Consider the following 27201-nt stretch of genomic DNA (forward strand, 5'->3'; position numbering starts at 1 on the left):
TTACCGACACTTCTTTTTCCCTTCTCACAGAAAAAATCGTCAGAACCTGAAATTACAAAAATATATCGTATATAATTAAAAACAAATTCAATAATTGAGGAATAAGATAAAACATTATTTTTACCTTCCAAAGATTTTAGGGAATCTATCTTTACTGAACTCTCTCTACTACTAAAATTTTGTTCTGCAGGCATATGTTCTTCAAATTTCCATATGTCATTGTCACTACGCTCGTCACTGCTTTTGAAAATTTCACTTTGCTGCTTTTGATCTCTCAACTTTTGCAGTATGGGGGAAACTTCATACTCTGTTTGTGTTCCAGGTAATATTTCTACATTAGAAGTTATATCTGAAAAAATAACTAATAATAAATAATTAAAGCTTACATTATTTACGATTGTTCCAATTAAACTATTGTTATATTTACTTTTTGAATTCGCGACATATTATGAAAAAAAAAAATATTTTGAATTGTGTAAACGGCTTTATATATACAAGTGTAACAGACAATAGATAAAAATAATGTGTACTTAATATAAAAAATCTAAAATAATATACCATACTCTTGCAAAACAAAAAAAAACTTACTCTGACTGTCCAATGAAAGGTTAGACGTATTAGAGGCATGAAAGCTTGTATGTTGGGATGTAGATGGAAGATCAGTAGGATTTGTATTTCCTACATCTGTAAGACTTTTCTCATTGTTGATAAAAATTTCTGTAGCAACATATATTAATTGTGAGACATTTACATAATTCATGATAAAAATAAATAGGAATGGATCGTGTCACTTAAAAATCGATTTACTCACCTTTCAGTGGTGATTTTTGGGGAAGCACTTTATCATTGATTACTTTAATAAGTTTCTTTTTAGTGAAAAATTTTTTTTTATTCAAATGAGATCCGTTAGACTTCAATGCTTTTTTAGAAACTTCATCTTTCAATGCAGCAAGCTGTTTTCTAATATTTGCTGCAGGAGCTGGTACATTACTTTTTTGAGAGATATCTTCGCAATTTTTACGCTTTTCATTGACATGTTGCATCTCTCGACTGGATCCTGCTACAACTTGTTTACGTTTTGCATGCACATTTTCTGGCTCCCAATCGTCATCATCAGAAGTTTGAGTAAATCTGATTGGAAGTTGACGCTTCCGCGGTTTTTCATAATCAGTTTCTATGTTGGAGTCAATGGGTTCATCTTCGACAGCCAATATAGTGGCTTTACGAGCTAGGTTATAAGTTTCTAGAAAGAAAACAGTAGCTTAATATCTTTTTTGAGCTTAATCCTAGACTGTTACAGCGGATTACGATAAGCCGGACCCATTACTATATAGTAAGTTATCTTTAAGCAGTGTATAAATATGAAAAATATTACAAATTAAGAAAATTATAATTTTTTTAGCAAAATGTGATATAAAAAAATTGTTAAACAATTTTTTTTAATAAAAATAATTAAAATATTAATTGAATTACAATTAAAATATATTTTCTTGTTTTGACTTTATTACACAATTTTTCAGAAATTTTGAACACTTAGTTTTTAAATTGCAATTCATTAAAAATGGTCATGGTAACCCAGTGTGACAGTCTTATTAAAAAAAAAAAGGTGTGACAGTCTAAGGTTAAAGATTACAGCTAGACTACTTACTATAACTGTGCAAAAACTCAATATTAACATCTTCCCAATCTTCTTGCGCTTCTACAAGAGACATTACCAGTTTTGTAGGACATTTGAGTTTAGTAGGATATACGACACTCTCTTTAGATTTATTTAACCATTTAGTTGCTACCACGCATATTCCACCATCTGGCCAAACGATGACTGAAAACTGTCATGAAACAAAAAAATTAAATACAAGAAAAATTACACTTTGCTCAATTTTTATACACTAGGCAACAATAATACTTTTTCAGTTTCAAACTTTTAAGTTGTATATATTTAAATTTTCGTGTATCAAACAATTTAAGTAAAGGTTATTTGATATTTTAACATTTAAATAATGAATAAAAAATTGAATGCAAAGTTTAGATATCAATAATAGCGCATGTAATAAGTATAATAATTAATAAAATTGATATTTTTACATTGCATAAAATAAAAAAAGGGTACAGCTGAAATTTTAATGCAGTTTAGTAGAAATCTCACCCTTATTTTACTCTTACTCAGCATGAACGAGTGGAATACATAAATAACTATTATCGAGAGGAATAAGAATGCATTTCTGGAGAACTTGATTAAGAGACCAAACTTCTTCGGCTTGTTCAAGTTCAAAATACTTTACAAATGCCCAAGTCTGTAGAATTAATAGGAAATGTAAAGAAATCACGAATATTCCTAAATTTATGTCCGTGTAAGGAAATTTGTGTGCTTCGAATGAGACAAGTAATTTTTGAGAGAATGACAATTTCACCATTTTTTGACTGAAAGCAACAATCAGCTTCTGATGTAGAAAGTATCATTCCATGCATGATCAATTTGGAATAAACTTCTATTTCATCGTCCTTCTCATATTTTCCACTTAATTCTATGTGCTCTTCGTTAATCGTGTTTTTCTGCATCAGTCGACCTCCTCTTTCAAAGTCTCTATTGTAAAGTTGCTGAAGAGGCATGTGTGTTGATCGTAAACAACGTTTGATGATACCCAAATAATTTTCATACTTAAATGCACTGAAATTACTAAGAGCCTTATGGGTGCGACATTCCCCAGCTAAATGGCAGAGTACATGAATATAATAAGTAACAAATTCTTTTCCAAAGATGTCTGTAGCATGAGAAATAAACGAACGAAGAAGGACATCTGCTAATTGAATCATATCGTCCTTTTGAACTAAAAGTGAACTTGAAAGAATATACCCATACAGCACAAAGCTCCGATTAAGCTCCCAGGGAGTTCATTTTGCTGAGCTCCCGAGAAGCTTACAAAATTCGACAAAACAAGCTCCCAGGGAGTTCATTTTGCTGAGCTCCCGAGAAGCTTACAAAATTCGACAAAACAAGCTCCCAAGGAATTCATTTTGCTGAGCTCCCGAGAAGCTTACAAAATTTGACAGAACAAGCTCCCAAGGAGTTCATTTTGCTGAGCTCCCGAGAAGCTTACAAAATTTGACAAAACAAGCTTCCAAGGAGTTCATTTTGCTGAGCTCCCGAGAAGCTTACAAAATTTGACAAAACAAGCTTCCAAGGAGTTCATTTTGCTGAGCTCCCGAGAATCTTACAAAATTTGACAAAACAAGCTTCCAGGGAGTTCATTTTGCTGATCTCCCGAGAAGCTCCCAGGGAGTTCGTTTTGTTGAGTTTCCGAGAAGCTTACAAAATTTGACAAAACAAGCTTCCAAGGAGTTCATTTTGCTGAGCTCCCGAGAAGCTTACAAAATTTGACAGAACAAGCTCCCAGGGAGTTTGTTTTGCTGAGTTTTCAAGAAGTTTACAAAATTTGACAAAACAAACTCCCAGGGATTGAACATATCGGGTAAATTAATGTACTGCATGTATAGTCATATAGCCGCGAGTAGTTCGCAAGATCGCCACTAGGCGAAGGCACGGCGCTCCTCCTTCTCGTGAGAAAATTTACTCCAAAAGGCTTATAAAAGAAAACCATCACTCACGGCTTACCTAGCAGTTAGTACTTCACTAGCAGCAAAGTGTAATATATATTGTTTTTGTTACACGAAGAGAGTTCGTGGGCCTTTGCAACTCAGAGAGAGCTTCCGAAAATTGAGAAAATATAAAAATAAAATTTTTTCCGGCAGCTCCAATGTCCGCTTTTAAGAACTCCCTGAGAGCTTTATTTAAGCTCGCAGGGAGTTCAGAAATAATGTTTTAAGAACTCCCTGCGAGCTTCAAAATAATTCCCGTGAAGCTTTTATATAAGCTCCCTGATAATTTCATCTAAGCTCTCAGGGAGCTCCCAAAAGCGGACATAAGAGCTTCCGGAAAGCTTATATAGAAATTTCCCGGGAATTACTTTGAAGCTCGCAGGGAACTCTTAAAACATGATTTATAAACTCCCTGCGAGCTCAAGTGAAGCTCTCAAGGAGCTCTCAAAAGCGGACATAGCAGCTGCGTGCGAATCTTTTGGAAGCTTAAATGAAGCTCATGAAAAATTTTGTGAGCTCCTCGGGAGCTCTCCGGGAGCTCCTCGTGCTGTATGGGTATACTCCGCATTGCAAAAATAAATAGTTTGTATACAAATTTTGATCCAACAAACTGAACACTTTTAATCCATCATACAGGAGAATCCTCCTAAATTCTGATGCTTTGTATCTTCCAAAATAGGATAAATTGCGAGGTCTTCTGCAGAATTCGATCGGAATGTAAGACTTAATTTGATCAATAGCCATAGAAACAGCAGCTCTGTCGCGCGCTGAAATTTTTCCTCGATTAGGCCCTTGTTTTCCCAAAACAAACTCCAACCATCGCTGAAAAACTCCACTATACAGAAGATGCATTTCATCCAACCTAAATTGAGACACCATACCGATCCTAATTTCTTCTAATGGAGATGTAATCCCAGGAATATGATGAGAAATATCTATCTTTAATTTGAATTCTTCATCATTGCGAAGAAGTGCATTATGATCCAAATAAACTTCTCTGTTTTTATAACGCATGCCAGTGACATGACACTTTTCACAAGCTTTCCTTGACATATGCCCTCTAATGCATTTTATAAATGCTCTTGCAGGGGCATCCAAAATAAAATTCTGTACTTTAACATGATACGTAGTATTATTAAATACAATTCTATTTACCATTAAAATGGAAAGTTCGTCCACAAACTGCCGCAGAAAAGGTTCTAATGGAGGTTTACTCTCTCCATAAAAAACTGCTATTATGAATGGCTCCTTTTCATCTAAAAGGCAACCTAATATTGGCCAAAATACTTTACGAGAACTAGAATATGATTCCACACCATCAATGTTAATATTAAACTCTATACTCTCTCTGTTAGAAAGATATTTTTCTGATAGCCGTGGTATAATACTGTGATAAATTCCTTTATACCAGAATTTGCCATTTCCCATATCGATAAGACTTGTAACTCTAGGAGTTTTTAATAAAGTTCGGTAGGTTTTTGGTAGAATAGGAAATATCACCTGGAATACTGTGAGAACCCAGGTAGCAAGGTGACGTCTAATTGACGGCATTTTTGGTCATTTTATGACGAACCGGACGTCATAATGTCGAGATAAAATGACGTCTAAATGTCGTAAAACTGACGTACATTTGTCTCATCTTAACGACGTCATATATTGACGTCAAAAATACGTCATTATTTTCATATTATTGACGTCATTTTCAAGAAGCTAGTATCGTACATTTGACGGTATTTTATTGTTATTTTTATGACAAAACATAGGTTTTTAGATTACATTTAATAAAGACGACATTTTAACGTCATTTTTATGACTATCCCAGATAGTAAAAGCCGTTATTTTGACGTTTTAGAAAATATTTCGGGTACATGTCCTATATATGCAGTACTTGCATTATGAAAATATCGTAATAACATAATTATAATGTTAAAAAAAAATTTACGTTGTTTCTCAACAAGCATCGTGACCCACCACACCATAGTCACATTTGGGATTGCCTAACTTCTGCGGTCACCCATCCAACTCTGAACCGCCGTCAACGTTGCTTGACTTCGAAGATCGTACGCTACCTAGCACTTTGTGATGATCCATGAACACTTGATGCTTATGAATACATATTTATTGTAGATCAGTTCAATAGATGCGAGAAACACGAAACTTGCAGTTAACTAATATTTTTATAAATAAATATAAATTTACAGTTTTTTTCCTGATTTTTACATATGCAAAATAACTTATAGAAATATGTTTTTGCTTTGTTCTTTTGATAATGCTAAATTATACCTCAGACAAAACGCAATATTTATAAAATATTTATAAAATATTTATAATATTTATTTAAATATTTTATAAATATTTATCTAAATATTTTATAAATATTTATCTAAATATTTTATAAATATTTATCTAAATATTTTATAAATATTTTTGTGGTCTTAGATTTGACAAATCATAAAGATTTATCATAAATATTATAAAAATATTTATGAAATATTTATAAATATTTACAAAATATTACTTATACAAATCTTTATCTTTTATTTATCATAAATATTATATAAAATATTTAATTTATATTTTAATATGTTGAATAAAGATTTTTTTTTTCGTATATATAAAATATGTGTAAAATATTTATATAATATTTTGAAAAATTAAATATTAATAAATATTAATAAATATTTATCATAAATATTATGTGCTGCCTGGGATGATTCTAAAATATTGATAGTATTAATTATATAAAATATTATATTAATTTTAATAATGTTGTTTATTAACCAATCTTTAAATAATGATAGTTATAGGTAGCAAGGTGTCGTCCACTAGACCTCAATAATTTGTCATTTGAGTTCAAATCGTCAATTATTACAAAGAATTATAGTTAACGTCAGTAATTAGTCACTAATAAAATCTTATTAATACGTCTTAAAATGATCAATTAACTAACATTATTAATTAGTCAAGAATATGACGTCGGAAATACTTTGTAGAATGGATAAATGACTGACGTAATTAATAGGTAAAAAAATGACGTTACTATTACATCTTAATTTGGTAACATGACGTCTGCGACATTAAATGACAAATTATTGACGTTGTATTAACGTCACCTTGCTACCTGGGAAAGGTTCCTAATGAAATTTAACATATCAAACAGTTGAAATAAAAAAATATATAAAGGAAAAATAAGAATCCAAATAGCACAGATTATTGCAGTTACATCAATGTTGCAATGCTACAAGTTGCAATGCAAGTTACAAAGATATTGTACAGATATAAATATACCAGCGCACTCGTAGCAATGATATATTTCGGAAACGTTGCAAAACTAAAATATTTATTAATATTTTATAATTTAATATAATTAATTAATTATTTAATCATTTTAGCAATACAGCCCTCCATCCACCTTTTTTCTATATCCTATTGCTTCAACACCATATTCTAGTAATAATTTTAATACAATAATAAAAATAAAATAATTTTATATTACAATAGATTTTAATAATAAAATACTAAAAAATATAATTTTTTCAATATTTGAACATAATAGATGACCAGTAAACATTGATATCTTGTAGAAATCGAAAAGACATCTTATTCAAGATGTCTTCAAGACATTTCTAAAAGATATCTAAAAGATATCTAAAAAGATTTTGTCGAAGATATCTTCATAGAATTTCTAAAAGATATCTAAAAGACTTCTAAAAGACATCTTAAAAGATGTCTTAAAAATTTTTGAATTAGACATGTCAAAGGTATCTAAATAAAAGATCTATACAAGATACCCATATAAACAAAAAGATGTCTTTTAGATTTCTAAAAAACATCTTGTGATTTCCTGCGATATCTCGCATTTTTTACGAAAAGGTATCTTTTCGAGATCTAAAAGATATCTTATGCAACAGTTTGAGATATCTTTTAGATATCTGGCGATGTCTAAAAGACATCTTGAAGAAATCTATAAGATATCTTAAAGATATCTAAAAGATGTCTTTTAAAAATCCAAAAAATCTATATGAGACATCATTAAGATGTCTTTTGTACGTCTTGGAGACGTTTCTTAGAATTCTTTTTAGACATTTATAAAGGTTTATACATTTATGCGGAGGCTTAGAGAGCTTTCTCGGAGAAGACCCGTGGAATTCTCCATCAGGATACAAAAAATTTATTACGTAGGTTCTAAGAGGGTTGAGAGCTTACTACGATTGCTATTGTAATAAGTTAATAAAGTTAATCCATCACCGTAAGTGATCTTCTTATATAGCTCTCAGAATGTAAATTACATCACGAGAAAGACAGCATCGCGTCGCCTATAGCGGCGATTCCGCAAATTACATCACAACGGCGGATGCTGCACGCGTGTGCACATTGTATTGTGGCGGATGTTTCACCGCTACATGAACTACTAAATTATTATTTAAAATGTCTTTTTTTAAATGTTGAGTAATAAATATAATGACGTTTATAGATATCTTAAAGCAATTCTAGAATTGGTATTCAAGATATATGTATAAAAGACATTTTTAACCTCTAGAAGATCAACCCTTTTTTGGCCGACTTTTTAAATTTTAATACTAAACATTTTTGTCCTTGTCAGTGAAATAAACTACGAAGAAGATAACATCACTCTAACGCCTAATATTATTAGGCTTTTAGTTCGAGAAAAAAGTGATTATTTTTTTGTTGTATTTGAACTTTATATTACTATTTATTGTTAAAATAATTGTTTAGCGTCATTTGCAATAAAAATGTTGAAAAATATGTATATAAAAATATAATTATGTTGCACTTTATGAAGTATGAGACAGTAAAGTGTCATTAAAGTAACATATCAAATTATTTCGAAATATATGCATATATTATGTTTTGTTGTTATATTGCACAAAAATGTTTTAGTATTAAAATTTAAAAAGTCGGCCAAAAAAGGGTTGATCTTCTAGAGGTTAAAAATGTCTTTTATATCTATATCTTGAAGACCAATTCTGGAATTGCTTTAAAATATCTATAAACGTTTTTATATATTTATTACTCAACATTTAAAAAAAGACATTTTAAATCATAGCCAGTGAACACAGTAATATAGTAGCAATGTAACAACAATGTAACCGAATATAACAGGTTACATTAATCTGAAATTACACGTAACTTACATGTAAGTTATAATTTCCGACTCAGCAATATAACATGTTATATAACGTGTTATCTAACCAACACAACAGTTACATGCGTTCCGTTTCACGCATGATACGCATATCCTGTTTCTGAAAATGATAACATAAAGAGACTTCTCAAAGATAACATAATGATATGTTAGAATGTTGACCAATGCGACGTTTTTTGAGAACAGAAAGATATCATGAAACTGATATCTAAAAGATTTCTTAAATTGGATATATATCTTTAAACTGCAACTAGAGAAAAATAAATTAAAATTTTTTTAAATATTATTTTTATCAACAGCACATACTAAATTTAGGACAAATTTTTATTAATCAATTAAATTTAAAGGGAGCGTCCCAGATGCGCACAGTAATAAACGGACACAGCAGGCTGAGTAAAACGGACACAGTAACAAACGGACACAGTAACAAACGGACACAGACCAAATGCGCACAGAGCGAAACGGACACAGTGCGAAACGGACACAGACCAAATGCGCACGGACCAAATGCACACGGACCAAATGCGCACACTGCACGTGCGCACGGACCAAATGCAATCCATGTACATTGGCCTAGTTTACATCGTGCATTTGATACGCGTATCAAGTAGTGAATTTAAGCTGATCAGCCAATGATTAAACACATTCACTAGTTATTTACTATTTGATACGCGTATCAAATGCACGATGTAAACTAGGCCATTGCAAGCAGAGTAAAGTTCACATAGGTTAGTGACTTGGACGGGGTGGGTGCGAGAGGAGGGCCGAAGGCCCCCCTTGCCCCCCCCCCCGTGTGTGTGTGTGTGTGCGTGCAAAGCATTCCCTGCATCACATGGGTTTGCGACTTTTCGTGTATGCATTTGGTTTGTGCGCATGTGGTCTGTGTCCGTTTCGCTCTGTGCGCATTTGGTCTGTGTCCGTTTGTTACTGTGTCCGTTTGTTACTGTGTCCGTTTCGCACTGTGTCCGTTTATTACTGTGTCCGTTTGGTCTGTGTCCGTTTGTTACTGTGTCCATTTCACTCAGCTTGCTGTGTCCGTTTATTACTGTGCGCATCTGGGACTCACTCAATTTAAATTGCATTATTTTATTTTATTCTTACTTGCCACTGATAGTTTTGAACCCGGGACCTTAGGATGACAAACCTTGTACTCTATCTAATACGCCAATTTGACTCATCGATATGGAACTTATTATTGTCTACATATACCTATATGTTATAAACTGAGGCAATTATATTATTTTTTATAAAAGCAATTAAATTTTGCAAAACATTAAAAATAAATAGCATTAATTTATTTACTTATTAATTTCATTGTTAAATTTATCTTTTTCCATAACTTTAATAATTTGATGGAAATTGCTATCTATTTAGCACTAAACTTTGAAGCGTTCAAATAGTTAATTAGATGGTTAATTATATAGATCATATATTCTAAGAAAAATTTAATAATACATTTATTATCCTGTTTTTGTTTAGTACATGATGAATTTAGATTTTGTGCATTTTTTTGTGCACAGTAATTGTAGACAAACCGTTATTTTTAAAAACATTATCTTTATGATAATTTTTTTTAATATTAAATGGATCTCTCATTCAGGATGTTATAGTGTTGTTTGATTTGTGAGTCAACTACGACGCATCGTTCCGTAATAACATTGATACGAGCGTGTTATGTTACGATTATACAATTTTTGTTACATGACTGTAACGCTAAAACGATGTATAACAGTTTTATTATCTGCGTATAACAAATGTTACAAAACAGGTTATTTACATGTTATATACTTATATAGCATTTACTTATCGCAAGAATAACAACGTTACATTACATGTAACTTCCATGTTATATTGCCGTTATAAAACGTGTTCACTGGGTAATTTAGTAGTTCATGTAGCGGTAAAACGTCCGCCACAATACAATGTGCACACGCGTGCAGCATCCGCAGTCGTGATGTAGTTCGCGGAATCGCCGCTATAGGCGGCGACGCGATGTTGTTTTTCTCGTAATGTAATTTACATTCTGAGAGCTATATAAGAAGATCACTTATGGTGATGGATTAACTTATTACGATAGCAATCGTAGTAAGCTTTCAACCCTCTTAGAACCTACGTAATAAATTTTTTGTATCCTGATGGAGAATTCCACGAGTCTTTGCACCTCTTCTCGGAGAAGCTCTCTGAGCCTCCGCATAAATGTATAAACCTTTATAAATGTCTAAAAAGAATTCTAAAGAAGGTCTTCAAAACGTACAAAAGACATCTTTATGATGTCTTATATAGATTTTTTGGATTTCTAAAGGATATCTTTTAGATATCTTTAAAATATCTTTTAGACTTTTTCAAGATATCTTTTAGACTTCTTCAAGATATCTTTTAGATTTCTTCAAGATGTCTTTTAGACATCGCCAGATATCTAAAAGATATCTCGAACTGTTATGCATAAGACATCTTTTAGATCGCGAAAAAATATCTTTTCGTAAAAAATGCGAGATATCACAAAAAATCACAAGATGTCTTTTAGAAATTTAAAAGACATCTTTTTGTCTATATGGGTGTTAACGATAAATTAATCAATTTCCGTTTTAATTGATAATAATAAAACATATAATAAAATAAACAAAATAATTACAAATAAAAATATTTAATTAAAAGTATATAAGTCACACATTTATTTCTAAAGAAAAATATTCCTAACATTATTCGTTGAATATAGCAACATCCCAGATGGCAAACTATCGGCATTGTGCCGACATAGCGCATTCACATCTACGCATAGACGTGTCGGCATATTTACAACAATTGAGTCGGCAAATGAAGCGTATGTGAGCAGCACGGTTTGCTGACACATTGCGACACGACTTGTTGTCGTAGTGCTGGCAAACTTTGTTGGATTTGTATAGTATATAATAACGGTTTTGTGCAATAAATACAAAAAGCTGTCAGAGTTCCAACATATCTAAACAAAATTTTTTTTCTTATAATTTTATGGAAAAAAAGAAGTTTATTAATTAAGATATATAATATATAGACCATAAAGTTAAGATCATATTATATTACTTCGCAATATGTACTAATAATACAGTTAACATATAACAAATACACCATGAAATGTTACCATAGAGATAGCTGTTAATATATCTTTATTACATCCTTAAATAAATAAGGAATATTCCTTTGTATTGAGTATGAATATACTCGTCGCGCATACATCTTTGGTTTATTATTAAATTCTATTTTATAAGAATACAGCATAATAAAATTTCAAAAATATAAAATAAATGTTAATATAATTTCAAGAACACAACATGTAATATATATACTGTTCAGTATATGTATTGATACTCGTCTATACTTTTCTTAGCATAATTAATACTATATAATTAATTTTCCTCCTCGTTATTTGAGGCACTATCACTTTTATCAATATTATCACAGCTATAATTATTTTCAACTTGCATATTTTGTCGGTTTCGGAATCGTTGCTTTAAAGACCTCAGTGCTTCGGTAATAGCCTCCTTAAATACAGCTTGCGTTAATTTAAAATTGGGATTTGCCGCCATTGCTTCTAAAATATATTCAGAAAAAATAACCCTTACAGAAAAAACACTCTAATTTTGAGAGTTTACACTCAAAATTGAGTGTTAATACTCGATTTTGGGAGTTTACTCCCAAATTTAGGTGTATATGCTCAAATCTTGAGTATTTACATTAAAGATTGAATGTTTATACTCGAACATTGAGTGTGTATACGCACCGGCAGAAATGGTGTCCCTCGGAATCCAGCGCGGCGATCATCCACATACACGAAGCGCCGTACGTGTTACTAGGCGCGCGGTGAAGTGGAGACGCGGAGGAGCAAAAAAAGTGGCGATCGCGCCGCTGTTGCATCCTTCACCAACGCTACACGCTCAAGAAGGATAGAGTTATGATGAGTAAGAAGACGTGATATCGATTCTGGTGTCCATATCTGTTTCACTTGCACTCAGTACTAATGACATCTTTCGCTTGAGTGCGAGTAAAACTGATATTGGACACTAGCGAATCGGTATCGGTCTTCTCAATCATAACTCTATCCTTCTTAAGCGTTGGTGAAGGATGCAACACCGGCGCAATCCACAATTTCTAAGCCGAGGGACTGTACACGCATCGGCACCATTTCTGCCGATGCGTGTACACCCAATGATTAAGTGTTCCCAGCAAACACAAAGTTAGTTACATGTAACGTGCTTGTTAGTTGTAATTTCTCACTCAACAATGTAATTGTAATATAACACGTGTGTTATATTACAATTACATTGTTGAGTGGGAAATTACAACTAATAGGAACGTTACATGTAACTTGGTGTTTGATGGGTTCATACCAAAGTTTGGATTTAAATAATGAATATTTGAAAGTACACTCTCAACATTTGGATATAACACTCAATAAATGAGTGTATACTTCCAATATAAAGTGTGAATACTGAAACGTTGGGGATGTACGCTCAACATCTATCGGTTGAAGGTATACACTTAATATTGAGTGTACATTCTCAAACATTGGATTAGAAAATGTTAAATAAAAACAAAAGCAAGAAAAGCAAGTTCAACCGAGATTAAAATTAATCTGCATTGGTAGAAATGGACATAAAACGAATATCTAAAATAAACATTCAACTATAGAGTGTTCAGCTGGTTTTGAATGTTAATTTGAGCATTACTTTCAACTTGGATGTTTGCCATCTAATTGAGTGTTAATTTCAGTGTTATTCTTGAATTTAGGATTGACATTGAAATTAACCCAGATAGCACAGGACGTCCTCAGGATCATCCTGAATATGTCCCGGGATGTCCTGGGATCTTGTCAGGATATAATAGTTGTATTATTGTAAATATTTTATGTATAAATTTGACTTTTAAAGTAAGTTTAGAATGTTAAATTCTGTAATAGTATTAATATAAATTGAAATTTTACTCATGTCTTGAGGACATCCTTGGGATGTCCTGAGGATATATGTATTCTAGCTGAAAACGTTATTCTTAAAATATTGTATAAAGAGTTTCATTAGCTACAAAATGTCTGAAAATAAACTAAATATAATGATTGTATAAATACCAGACATTTTAAATAGCCTAGAATGTTCTAAGAATATGATATTCTGAAAGTCCTCAGGACGTTCTAAGAAAGTCCTCAGGACATCCTACGAAAGTCCTCAGGACATCCTAAAATAGTATTCAGGGACATCCTGGACGTATAGTAATTTTTGAAAAAGACGGGTAAATTAATATAGCAAGTGAGAAATCTTTGAATATCGTACGTATTTCTAGAATGTATTGCAAAATCAAATGTGTAAAAATGTTGACTTCAAAGTCAGATTGAATGTCTACATTTATTGAAACAATATGGCATATTAGCAATACTAAAAAATTATAAAAGATGACATTAAATAATTTTTTAATTTTATTTTATACAAACGGCGCAAAAACAGTTTTTTAATAAGTTATTCCACATGCTATTTCGTGCGCATATGTAAAAATGATTTTAAAAAACTGTAAAACTTTATATTTATTTATAAAAGTATAAGTTAACTATATATGTTTCATCCTTCTGACAACATCTACTGTAATGATCTATAACAAATATGTATGCATAAACAAGAAATACTCATGGATCATCACGAAGCGTTAGGAAGCGTATGGTCTTCGAAGTCAAGCATCGTCGGCGATGGTTGATACTTGAATGGGTGACCGTTTTCTCGGGTACAGAGATTAAACATGCTTTAACAGGTACAACTGTCGCTGAAACATGTATAGTCTCTTCTTCCTCTTACAAAATTATTGTAGAGATAATTTGAACTTTTAATTTTTCGTTAAAGTTTTTTTCAATTCTCAAAAACTGTTAAAAATACTTAGAAATATTTAAAAAATTTTCTAAATTAATCGGAATTTTTTATTTTTTAAATTTTTCTGAGAAACGTTTCAATTCTTACAAAAAATCGATACATTTATCAAAAATCCTAAAAAAAAAAAATCTAAAAAATCTGACAAAAAGTGGTCATTGTTTGCTATTCCTGAGGATGTCCTGAGGAAATTCTATGATATCCTTAGAACATCCGATGGACTGTCCTCAGGATGTCCGATGGACTGTCCTCAGAATGTCCTGAGGACTAAAAAGTGGCGCTCGTTTGCTATTCCTCAGGATGTCCTGAGGACGTCCCGGGAAATCAGGATGTCCTCAGGATATCCACGAAGTCCGTCCTGGACGTCCTAAGGACGTCCGTGTGCTATCTGGGAACACTCAAATTAGATTGCGAACATTCAAGTTGAGAGTAATAACACTCTAATTAAAAGTAAATTAAAAAGCGAACACTCAAGTTGAGTGTTTACACTGAATTGAGTGTTTACCCCTGGTCCCAAATTATACTCAACTTGAGTATTTTTGTAAGTGTTATTTTTAGTGTTTTTTTCGTAAGGGAAGTAATATAATTTATCTTGAAAAGACTAATATAACACAATAGAAATAAGATAAATGCCTTTCATGATCAAAGCGGATCTTGGTGTTAATACCCTTACGAAAAAAACACTGAAAATAACATTTAAGAAAATACTCAAGTTGAGTATAATTTGGGACAAGGGGTAAACACTCAATTCAGTGTAAACACTCAATTTGAGTGTTCGCTCTTTAATTTATTTTTAATTAGAGTGTTGTTACTCTCAACTTGAATGTTCGCCATCTAATTGAGTGTTAATTTCAATGTTAATCCTAAATTTAAGAATAACACTGAAATAACACTCAATTAGATGGCAAACATCCAAGTTGAAAGTAATACTCAAATTAATACTCAAAGCCTGCTAAACACTTTATAGTTGAACGTTTATTTTAGATATTCGTTTTATGTCCATTTCTACCAATGCAGATTAATTTTAATCTCGGTTGAACTTGCTTTGCTTGCTTTTGTTGTTATTTAACATTTTCTAATCCAATGTTTGAGAGTGCACACTCAATATTAAGTGTATACCTTCAACCGATAGATGTTGAATGTACATCCCCAACGTTTCAGTGTTCACATTTTATGTTGGAAGTATACACTCATTTATTGAGTGTCATATCCAAATGTTGAGAGTATACTTTCAAATATTCAGTATTTAAATCCAAACTTTGGTATGAACACTCAATCATTGGGTGTACACACTCAATGTTCGAGTATAAACACTAAATCTTTAGTGTAAATACTCAAGATTTGAGCGTATACACTTAAATTTCGGAGTAAACTCCCAAAATCGAGTATTAACACTCAATTTTGAGTGTAAACTCTCAAAATTAGAGTGTTTTTTCCGTAAGAGTAAGAACTTTTAATATCGTTATTAAATATATATTTTTCAGTTCTATAAAGTGCATATCTACGTGCCAATATAATTTGTCGATATATATTTAATAACGAATTGAAACTAAAAATAACATCTCAATTTAATCGTCAGATTTAACAATGACGCTACGAGTATTTTAAAAAATTGTAAAGTATTTATTGCATGAAAAATAATACCAATCAGAGGATAATTAACATATTAGCTTTTAAAGAGAAATACACACCTTCACAAGCCTTTGCAAAACGTAACTCTTTGAAAACATTTTTTCTCTTGTAACCTGTAAAAGTGAAGTCATAAAAGACCTTGTCATTTAGCTTCCTTTAAAATAGCATTGGCACAGCTGCGTACTGTCCATCCACCAATATGACTAAGATATCTAACCTGCAATAATCAGACTTTATTATAATATTTATGCCATGATCACTCATTTCTTGATTTTTTTTATCTTTCTCAATTTGCTTTACAAACGAGTTTGATTTTTACTTATTATTTAATTAAAAATTTTTTAATCTTATTCAATAATAGACAGCATTTCACACAATAGTAGGAAATGAAAACAGTAATAATTTAAATTATTATTACATTAAATATGTATATAAAAATTAATGTATGTATACTTTTTTATTCACAACATTGTCATATTCTTTGTTTGGCAGCTTATCAAACATTTTTATGTCTTCTGTAGTTTATCTTAAGAGGAAGACATGATGGCTATCTGGGCTGGTTTGCATGGAACCTTGATATTTTGTATTAGAGTAGTCTTGACCTTTCGTATTTCGGGAGCGTCCCAGATGCGCACAGTAATAAACGGACACAGCAGGCTAAGTGAAACGGACACAGTAACAAACGGACACAGATCAAACGGACACAGTAACAAACGGACACAGTAACAAACGGACACAGACCAAATGCGCACAGAGCGAAACGGACACAGTGCGAAACGGACACAGTAACAAACGGACACAGACCAAATGCGCACAGAGCGAAACGGACACAGTGCGAAACGGACACAGACCAAATGCGCACGGACCAAATGCACACGGACCAAATGCGCACACTGCACATGCGCACACTGCACGTGCGCACGGACCAAATGCAATCCATGTACATTGCAAGCAGAGTAAAGTCCACATAGGTTAGCGACTTGGACGGGGTGGGTGCGGGAGGGGGGCCTAAGGCCCCCCTTGCCCCCCCACCCGTGTGTGTGTGTGTGTGTGTGTGTGTGTGTGTGTGTGTGTGTGTGTGTGTGTGTGTGTGTGTGTGTGTGTGTGTGTGTGTGCGTGCAAAGCATTCACTGCATCACATGGGTTTGGCTTTCCGTGTATGCATTTGGTCCGTGCGCATGTGCAGTGTGCGCATTTGGTCTGTGTCCGTTTCGCACTGTGTCCGTTTCGCTCTGTGCGCATTTGGTCTGTGTCCGTTTCGCACTGTGTCCGTTTCGCTCTGTGCGCATTTGGTCTGTGTCCGTTTGTTACTGTATCCGTTTCGCACTGTGTCCGTTTGTTACTGTGTCCGTTTCGCACTGTGTCCGTTTATTACTGTAAATGTTTGGTCTGTGTCCGTTTGTTACTGTGTCCGTTTCATTCAGCTTGCTGTGTCCGTTTATTACTGTGCGCATCTGGGACTCACTCCGTATTTCAGCCTGAATTATTGATCTTAAAAATATGCATAAATATTTCATAAATAATACGTATTATATTTTATGCTCACAACGTTGTAATACTTTTTGTAGTAACATTTGTGTGTGTGTGTGTGCTCGCGCGCACATGCATGCATGTAATTTTTTTAGATTATTGTTTATAGTCTATAAATTTACCCGAGTTGATCAATAATCCTTTTCGGCATATCTTGCAATTGTCGTTTAATGTTCCTAAAATAAAATTGGAATATAAAAAAGTATCTTTAAGCTATGTATGTATGTATGTATGCATGTATGCATGTATGCATGTATGCATGTATGTATTGTGACGTGACAGCCGCAGGCTGCTGTCCGTCACAAGGCCCTGAGGCCCCTTACGCAATAACATCGAGGGCCCTGCGTCCTCCCGCTCGGGAGCGGACGCAAAAGCGTATTCCTTTGTACTTTTGTGTGTGTGGCGTCCCACGTGCTGTCCATCTAATAAATTGTTAAGAATTTTGCGGGCGTTATACCGCAGGTGCGGCGGAGATCGGTGGCTCGGAAGATCTCGTTATCATTGTCGGACGTCTCGTCTCAATGGAAAATCGTCCCGGAGATTACAGAGGAACGAACAACGAGGGAGTCGAGGAAGACCCTTTCTAAGCGGGGGTCCGCAGGTAATGCCGCCCTTATCTTGCCTACTGTTTGTGCCATGTAAGAATTGCGATACTGCCGCTGAATCACGCTTTCAGGACCCAGCGACGGCGTGCGATGCCGACATCCCGACGGGGCGATTGCAGACCCGATACCGCGGGAAGTCCGGCGGAAGGATCACGACAACTTAAGATGCGCCGACGCCCCGTCGAGGAGGAAATGACGCCCCGATGGCGGAGGATACGCCGGGCGAGGAGAAAAGAGTCGGACGCGCGAGAAAGCGCCAGGATTCCTGTGCCCGGGGCCCATAATCATCGACCACCGTGCGTGGATCGATCAGCCGGCGACAGCGTGGGCACCGCGCTCTGCGCGAAAATCGATTTTCGCGAAATCAACCAATAAGGGCCAGGAACGCCGGAGGCAAGGTGGGGCGCGCCGCCGAGCGGCCCCCGCGAGATCCAGGATTCCTCACTCGTGCTGCGGAAGTAGAGTAAAACTGTGTGTGCGTTCTAATATCCCGAGCCGAGTGTAAGGAAGGACGCAGGGACGACAGACATCCCGACCCGGAGGAGGCCAGCCAAGGAGAGGCGAAGTGGTGAGACGAGCGTCACTCGCACTGTAAAGCCACCGATTTCGCGGGTTGGGCGAGCCGCGAGGAAATCGCGCACTTGTCGCAAAATCTCGGCGTGTTTATGAGAATCCCGAGCTCGCGGATCCAACGGAGCCTCGTCGTCTCGCCCGATCGCGCCCGTCCGCGTGATTTCGCTACGTGCCGTGTGTTTCATAATCGTTTCGCGTTGCGTGTGCGTCCCGATCCGCAGCCGAGTCAATTGTTGTTGCGTCCGGTCGTCGTGTCGCGGGTTATTCCCGCACTGTATCTTGTCGCGTCGTAGAAGACTTTGTTCGTCAATGTTGTATAGTTTGGTCGATCGCACTGTGACTGCGAGCCCTTCGGGGAGTATATTCGGATAATTATCGACGCGTTCGTCGTATCCCGCCGTACTGGCGAATCATTAGTAATCATCGCGCTTATCTTCGCGAGAATCGTTCGAGCGCGGGAGAACACGAGTCCGTCGCATGTCGCACGGGCTCGGAGTTGCGATCCGTCCCGTTCGCCCTTGGCGAGGTCACCCTGACGGAAGTCGGCGTCCTCCGACGCCGAATCAAGCGTAAGACAAGTCGGAGAGTTCCCGCGTACGCATCATAGCCCGCTCGTTCAACATACCGTTCTCGCAAAATTTGATATCCAGCGGACACCCGCTGATAACGCGCGCGAGCCACCACCGCTCCGCAGAGTCGTCCATTTCTGTATTTATTACGATCAAATACAATTGTTATTTTTATTTGTTACATCTGTGTTGTACAAGTAATTCTCTCGCCTTCCCGATTCCATCCGCCCGCACCGAACCTCCCCCTCTGCCATTTGAGGGCTGAGCAGCTGGATCTCGGAGCCGCTAACGTCCCGGTCGCCTGACGTGCGCCCGTCTCTCCCGAAAGTCGAGTATCCTCACATTTGTTTGCGAGTTGGTGAATACAGAGTGGTACGCTTAACGTACCTGGCGCCCAACTTAGAGTAACGTCGGAAAACCTCGCGAGGATAGTCGCCCCGACACCCGGGCGGCTTAGGGCCGCGACCAGGGACGGAGGCGAAGTTGGCCGTCGCTCGTGAGCGGCGGTTACAGTATGTATGTATGTATGTATGTATGTATGTATGTATGTATGTATGTATGTATGTATGTATGTATATCTTCAAACTTATATATTCTTCATATCAAATATCGCTTCGAATTAGAGACAGATCATTGTTTAATGAATTTTTTGATGACATTGTACATTGTAACTGACGTGAAATATTGTTCGTATTTTTGTGGATACAAGTTTTTAAATCTGAAAATTTAAATTGAGATATTCAATGTTTATATTTTTAATTGACGTAAAATTATAATATTAATAAAATAGTACAATATTTACCACTTCCGCATAACTTGTGGTCGTGTGCAGAGAATTTGTCATGACAAATAGATCGTTTGTGATTATGGTGAGAGTCTAAATCACTTATATGTTTTGTTTGTACAGATGAATGAGTGGAATGCTTATTAGAGTAATAGTGTGATGTTTGGTGTTTACGTTGAACAAATAAAAGAAAGGGAGAGCGGTTAATGTGAAACTCATCTGCATAAGCAATACGGTTTGTTGACGAATGTTGAGTTTCTGAGCAACTGCTTTGAGAATCTATTTGGGCAATGCGGTCCTGTGATGAATGTGAATTCAAAGAGCGTTTACTATAAGAATCTAGTTGGGAAGTGCGGGCAGGTGAAGAATGTGGAGTCACTGAGCGATTGGTGTGATAATCTATCTGAGTAATGCAATTGGGTGATGAATGTAGACTTAGAAAGCGCTTACTGCGAGAATTTACATGAGTAGTATGGCTAGATAGAGAATGTGGAGTTACAGAACGGTTCCTGTGAACATCTATATGGGTAGTAGTACGATTTGGTGATGAATGTGGATGCACAGAGCGTTTATTGCGTGACTCTACATTCATCACAGACAGATGGAGAATGTGAAATTAGAGAATGGTTCTCTTGTGAAAATGATTTATTAGTTAAAGGAAATTTCTTATGAGAGAAGGTATTCTTTTTTAGTAAAGGTTGTGAGAAACAGTGTTTTGACGTGAATGTGTTTCGGACATGTTTATCTTGTTTCGGTCGTTCTTTTTTAGAACGAATAGTCAATGTTGATTTGAATTGTTCAATATCATCTTTAATAGATCTTGAATCATTTAACAAACGCCTTCGATTGATAGGTGGCTCGTTCTCAGATGAGGAGGTATCAAATGGAACCATATCTGCAAAACGCGTTGGCTGCTTTATATTTCTCATTGTTCGTTTCATTTTATCCAATCTGAAATAAATAATACAAAACATATATTCTGTTAATGGTAGAAGCGTCCAATTTGTATAAACACGATGTTATTAATAACTAGCCATACTAATTGTACTAATTCAGAGTGTCTTTTTCTTTCCAATGTGGAAAGAGTAAGATACATTGTAAATTAGTGCAGTTAGTATGGCTAAGTATTTAATAATGCTATGTATACTTTTTCCAACCAAAGAGTTATAAAAGTGTTAATGTAATGTTAAACTTATTAATAACGGCTTAACGTATATTTATTTATTAACTGTTATAGAATTTTTTATTTGTATTTATTTATTAATTGACAAAATCAAATTTTTATAAATATTGTATATTTGCATTGCAAATGGTTTAATACACACACACACGCACGCACGCGCAATTATATATTATACATATTATATACCCCTATAACAATTTCTGCTGTGACAAATGTTGGCAACAGATTCTGTTGCCAAAAAGGCGACAAATGAGAAACATATCTTGTCATTGCAAACACTATTAGCAGATATTCAGCAAATATTTAGCAACGTCTGTCATCAGAATACATGACAAAATAATAGGGAACTGCGAGCAGATTTATTGAAAGAATTGATAACAGATTGACGACAAACAAAAAAGTGCAAACAATGTCAGCAAATTGCCTGTAGAAATGCAACAACATTTGTGTGTCAAAGTACGCGATTGATACCAGAAATGCAGCAGATCTGTCGAAATGTCAAATTGGCAATAAAAAGTGCGGCACCGATAGGCGGCTTACTTTCTCGGGAGTAAAATGCAGTTAACTCGCTACATAAAGACCACTCGCAGCGCGACTCAGGTAAGCAAAAATTATCTTCCTTCGCTGCGCCTGCGCAGGAGTCCGATGTAGCGGAAGACCGCCACATTAAGGTGCAATTTCATTGACGCTAGAAACCAGCGTCAAATGGAGATCACGTGACTAAATTTGACGCTTGTTTAATGGAGGGAGAAGTAGCGGCAAAACATGCGCGTCGTAAAACCGCCGCTTGTTCCCTATGTCCAACAAGGTTATGTATTATTGAGTACTGACAGACTACCTTCAGTTAATAATCTGATTACATGAATTGTGTAGTGATTAAATTAAGAACATAATGGCCTACAAACAGAAATATCGTGCATGGATGACAGATCCTGCGAGGCAGGTGAATAATGCTCAAGAAGAACAACTCTTAAATGACATGCTACTAGTTGTCATTATGCATGAAATATTGCGGATGAATTCGAAAAAAAAGAAACGGATCTATAAGAAAAAGCGTTTTTGGGTACATCCTATATTTAGATTGAGAGATAAGCATGGATTTTACCAAGCAATATATCCGACTCTGTCAAGATATGAACCAAAGTTTCAAAACTACATGCGGATTTCATTATCGCAATTTGAGGATCTGCTAGCTTTGGTTGCACCTTATATCACAAAAGAGACGGTGACTCGAGATCCCATACCTGCTGCAGCACGGTTATCTATGACATCAAGGTAAGCTTGATATGTTAAATAAAATGTGTTCTTTCCATAAAATAATATTACATACAGAATCTTTTTTCAGATACTTGGCTATTGGTGATTCAATGAACTCCATGTCGTATCAGTATCTTGTTGGAACTACAACAGTATCAAATATTATTACCGAGACATGTGCAGCATTGTGGAATTGCCTTGCTAAAAAAGTACTTCCTTTTCCATTAAGTAAAGAGGATTGGCTCAATATTGAACGAGATTTTAAAGATCAGTGGAATTTTGATCATTGTATAGGCGCAATAGATGGAAAACACGTTGCTATTCAGGTATTTCTTTTATTTGACGTTATCTAATTATAACAACTGACTATATAATTAATAACTGCTACATAATTTTATTTATTTTAGTATCCCCATAATGCTGGGTCATTATATTATAATTACAAGAACTATCATAGTATTGTATTGCTTGGGATATGCAATGCCAACTACATGTTTACATTCGTCGACATTGGCGCTTATGGCCGGCGTAGTGACGGTGGAATTTTCCGAGATTCTATTGTGGGTCAGAAATTTTATAATAATAAAATGGGACTGCCAGAACCTAAAAAACTCATAGTCGATGGTGATCCTATGCCATATGTTCTTGTCGGTGATGAAGCGTTCCAGCTAACTAATTTTTTGTTAAGACCATATCCAGGAAAAGGAGGACTTACTCACGAAAAAAACATCTATAATTATCGTCTCAGTCGTGCACGTAGAACAATAGAAAATACTTTTGGAATTCTTGTGAGTCAATAGAGAATATTGAAAAAGCCTATGGACGCTTCTATAAAAAACACAATGCAAATTGTACAGGCTATCATTTGCATTCATAATTGGCTTCGAAAACAGGATTTAGACAAAAATGAGTATATTTCTGCGGATATAATTGATTGCAATGGACCTAATGGTTTTATTCCTGGAAGTTGGAGGAAAGAAATAGATAGCAATCAGGCCTTAAGAAATCTTGGTAATTGTGGCTCAAATAATTCTTCTCGAGTTGCCATGAACATCAGAGATGAATTTTGCGATTATTTTAACGGTGAGGGTGCTATACCCTACCAATATCTTCAACAACAATAATTGAAATTATCATTACGGATTTGCATGAAGAAATTGGTAATAATCTGAATAAATAAATATTTGATATTTTTTTTATTATTGTATGTCTAAATTGTATGTATTCTCTATCATTGCACGTATAATACTATATTTATATTTTGAAGGAAAAAAAATAAAGACAAAAATTAAAAACCATACATTTACTTATTACATACATTTATTTATTTTATTAAAATTTAAGACTAATTATGCTTGTATAAAAATATAAAAAATTTGTTGTCGGAATCTTCTAAAAAATTCAGCTAAAAAAATTAATTTTTATTCATTTCTTCACTCAGTCTGGAGAAAGTCATTTGAACAATATCTTGTAGAGTTTGCATTTGTAGTTTAGGCGCTATTTTGCGCAACTGTATTGCTGCTGTTTGTAACATGATCCACTTCATCGAGTAGATCATTTGTATTTGGTGGTACATTTAGCGCGTTTTCTCGTCTTTCAAAAATTTGGATTAATTTATCCAACGGATTCGTAGAAGCAGCTAATATATCGCTAGCGCTACTGGAATTTGTATTGAGTCTTCGCCTTTTTGTACTCGTAGAAGTACTTGGTAAGCTTACTGGTGCTACAAACAAATTTTTATATACTAATTATATCGATAAATAATAATAAAACAATGATCATACTTTTTGTGCTATTACTGTCATCTGGATCTATGTCAATCAAACTTTGAATTCCAAAAGTTGACTCCGCCGAATTATTTAACTCGTTCTCTGTGTTAGGAATATTACTCGATGTGCTGCAATAAATTAACAAAGTATGAATTACAAAAACAAATTGTAGAATTGCACTAATTTTATCGCTGTCTAATAATGTTCCTGGCACAAAGAACAAGCAATTTTTTAAATGTCTTAGCCTCAAGATCAAGTACAAAATCTGTTTGACATAGACAACATATGCAGTAGCTAAGATAGTATAATAGTTCTATTATTATTGCAATTGTTTCAAAATAATTTAATAATAATAATACATAACAAAATTAAGTTATTTGAATTATTATTATTATAATAAAATGATTTTTAAACAATAGCAATCATGATAACAAAACCATTACGTACAACCTTAGCTATTATTGTCCGTGTCGAACAAATTTTGTTCTTTGTACTCGATCTTGAAGCTGATAAAGTCCACTATTGTGTTGTGTTAGGAACATTACTTTATAATAATAAAAATTAGTTACTCCTTTGATAGACTGGTATCACGAAGAAATTCCATTATGTCATAATGCTTCCACTTGTGACGATCCTCATTTTCATTCCTCCCAGATCCACTTGGAAGGTACTGCTCTGACTGGACAATTTTGCAATATGTATCGCGTAATGATTTAAATTTCTGCTGTACAGCAGCTACATCGAGTACACCTAGAAAAATCAAATTTTATCTTATTTAACTAATCCTACTGTATTATATATTTATTTATTTACCATTCAATTCATTAGCAACTTCTTGCCAGAGTCGTTTCCAAGTTTCCCTAGACCTCTGGTCTACCGGTTGACTAATGTTCCACAGAGGTTTTCTTTGTTGGACGGTCAAAATTAAATGCTCTTCCTCTTCTAGAGACAATTTCTTTGAGGCCTTTTTTTTGGAAGGAACTTTAGATTTTTTGCTGCCCACATTTTTTACATTGTCTGCAATTTGGCAGTTGAAATTCGCCAATTGACAATTTCCTGCCACGACTAAAATCAAGTAAAAAATATTCGATTTCATTGTAAAAGAGCAGAAGAGTTTGTTGTGCCAACTAATCCATAACTTACGTATATCTGGGCTGAAAGTTGCACCAACTTCGGCCTCAACTATTTCCTCTACGCCGTTAATGTAGACACGGCGTAGACACGTTTTTCCATCACATGTAAAAAAAATATTAAGTTTAGAAATATACGTACAACAAAATAAAATGCACTTATAGAAAATAAAATATTTACTTAAAAGCGGGTAAAAATAAAATGTCTTATCATCGACATAACAATCATATCCCTCCAGACATTTGTGGTTTGACACATCGGCGAGATTGCAAATTGTTTCACAAATCCCGCATGTCTGCACCGGTGCAATTTCCTAAAAAAAAATTATTAATTATTTAACATATTCAATTAATCCAAACATAGCTCTATTCGTCAATAACAGTTATTTTAATCATTTATATATTTGCAGATATCCAACTAACCTAAAAATGTAGTTATCATGAGTCATGACTTATTAATACCCCCAAAAACAGCATATTTATGCACAACAAGAATGATCAAAATATTCTACATATACTATAATATTAATATATTACTTACTTCTCGTAATGGTTCATTGTTAATTATAAAACACTTGAAAACACGCGGCACGTTGAAAAAGTTGAAACGATCTGAACTTTATTCCTTTTGACGCCGAATCTAGAGAAAGTCTAGTGATTTTAATTTGACGCTGGTTTCTAGCGTCAATGAAATTGCACCTTTATACTTTTATGATATAGGCTGCGGTCCACTTGACGCTACAAATGCTTCGAAGCGTTTGATTGACCAATCAAAACAAAGATTTTTACGAATTGACCAATCAAAGAATGCTTCGAAACGTTTGTAGCGTCAAGTAGCCATAGAACTGGTAGTATTTTCATTTTTTTTGAGTGAGATTTAACTACAAAGAAATTTAATGAAATTAATTGCATCTAGAATAGATGATACACCTACGATATAATTAAAGGGAGAAAATAGATAGGTCAATTGAGGCCCTCCTATAGGAAATATTAGATGCTAAGAGGGTTGGATAAATTATTTGAGTAAGTCCCAGATGCGCACAGTAATAAACGGACACAGCAAGCTGAGTGAAACGGACACAGTAACAAACAGACACAGACCAAACGGACACATTAATAAACGGACACAGTGCGAAACGGACACAGTAACAAACGGACATAGTGCGAAACGGACACAGTAACAAACGGACACAGACCAAATGCGCACAGAGCGAAACGGACACAGTGCGAAACGGACACAGACCAAATGCGCACAGAGCGAAACAGACACAGTGCGAAACGGACACAGACCAAATGCGCACACTGCACATGCGCACGGACCAAATGCATACACGGAAAGTCGCAAACCCATGTGATGCAGTGAATGCTTTGCACGCACACACACACACACACACACACACACACACACACACACACACACACACACACACACACACACACACGGGTGGGGGGAGGCAAGGGGGCCTTCGGCCCCCCTCCCGCACCCACCCCGTCCAAGTCGCTAACCTATGTGGACTTTACTC

General features: G+C 34.9%; 4 protein-coding genes across 6 annotated transcripts in view; 1 reads left to right on the forward strand and 3 right to left on the reverse strand.

Moving 5' to 3' along the window:
- Positions 1-18012, reverse strand: part of LOC118647612 — a 33052-nt gene extending 15040 nt beyond the window's left edge. The window contains 7 exon segments of the mRNA XM_036292851.1: positions 5-46; positions 125-349; positions 589-717; positions 812-1243; positions 1649-1829; positions 16338-16495; positions 17931-18012. Coding sequence (XP_036148744.1) covers positions 5-46; positions 125-349; positions 589-717; positions 812-1243; positions 1649-1829; positions 16338-16424 — 1096 coding nt within the window. The 5' untranslated portion in view covers positions 16425-16495; positions 17931-18012.
- A 1771-nt stretch (positions 18013-19783) lies between these two features.
- Positions 19784-27201, reverse strand: part of LOC118647617 — a 52176-nt gene continuing 44758 nt past the window's right edge. For all 3 annotated transcript variants that reach the window (XM_036292857.1, XM_036292856.1, XM_036292858.1), the window contains exons 2-3: positions 20358-21290; positions 19784-20273 (exon numbers count right to left, since the gene is read on the reverse strand). In XM_036292857.1, the coding sequence (XP_036148750.1) occupies positions 20158-20273; positions 20358-20931 (690 nt within the window). In that variant the 5' untranslated portion in view covers positions 20932-21290 and the 3' untranslated portion in view covers positions 19784-20157. The remainder of the gene's footprint in view (positions 20274-20357; positions 21291-27201) is intronic.
- On the forward strand, positions 21992-23616 carry LOC118647613. The gene is made up of 3 exons (XM_036292852.1): positions 21992-22797; positions 22868-23105; positions 23187-23616. Exons 1-3 carry the CDS (start codon positions 22415-22417, stop codon positions 23577-23579), a joined length of 1014 nt encoding a protein of 337 aa, XP_036148745.1. The 5' UTR covers positions 21992-22414; the 3' UTR covers positions 23580-23616.
- Positions 24236-26410, reverse strand: LOC118647615. The gene is made up of 4 exons (XM_036292853.1): positions 25362-26410; positions 25118-25298; positions 24564-24676; positions 24236-24502 (listed from the first exon to the last, which is right to left on the reverse strand). Exons 1-4 carry the CDS (start codon positions 25642-25644, stop codon positions 24270-24272), a joined length of 810 nt encoding a protein of 269 aa, XP_036148746.1. The 5' UTR covers positions 25645-26410; the 3' UTR covers positions 24236-24269.

This window comes from Monomorium pharaonis, chromosome 10, assembly GCF_013373865.1.
Source record: "Monomorium pharaonis isolate MP-MQ-018 chromosome 10, ASM1337386v2, whole genome shotgun sequence".
In the NCBI taxonomy this organism is placed as follows: Eukaryota; Metazoa; Arthropoda; class Insecta; order Hymenoptera; family Formicidae; genus Monomorium; species Monomorium pharaonis.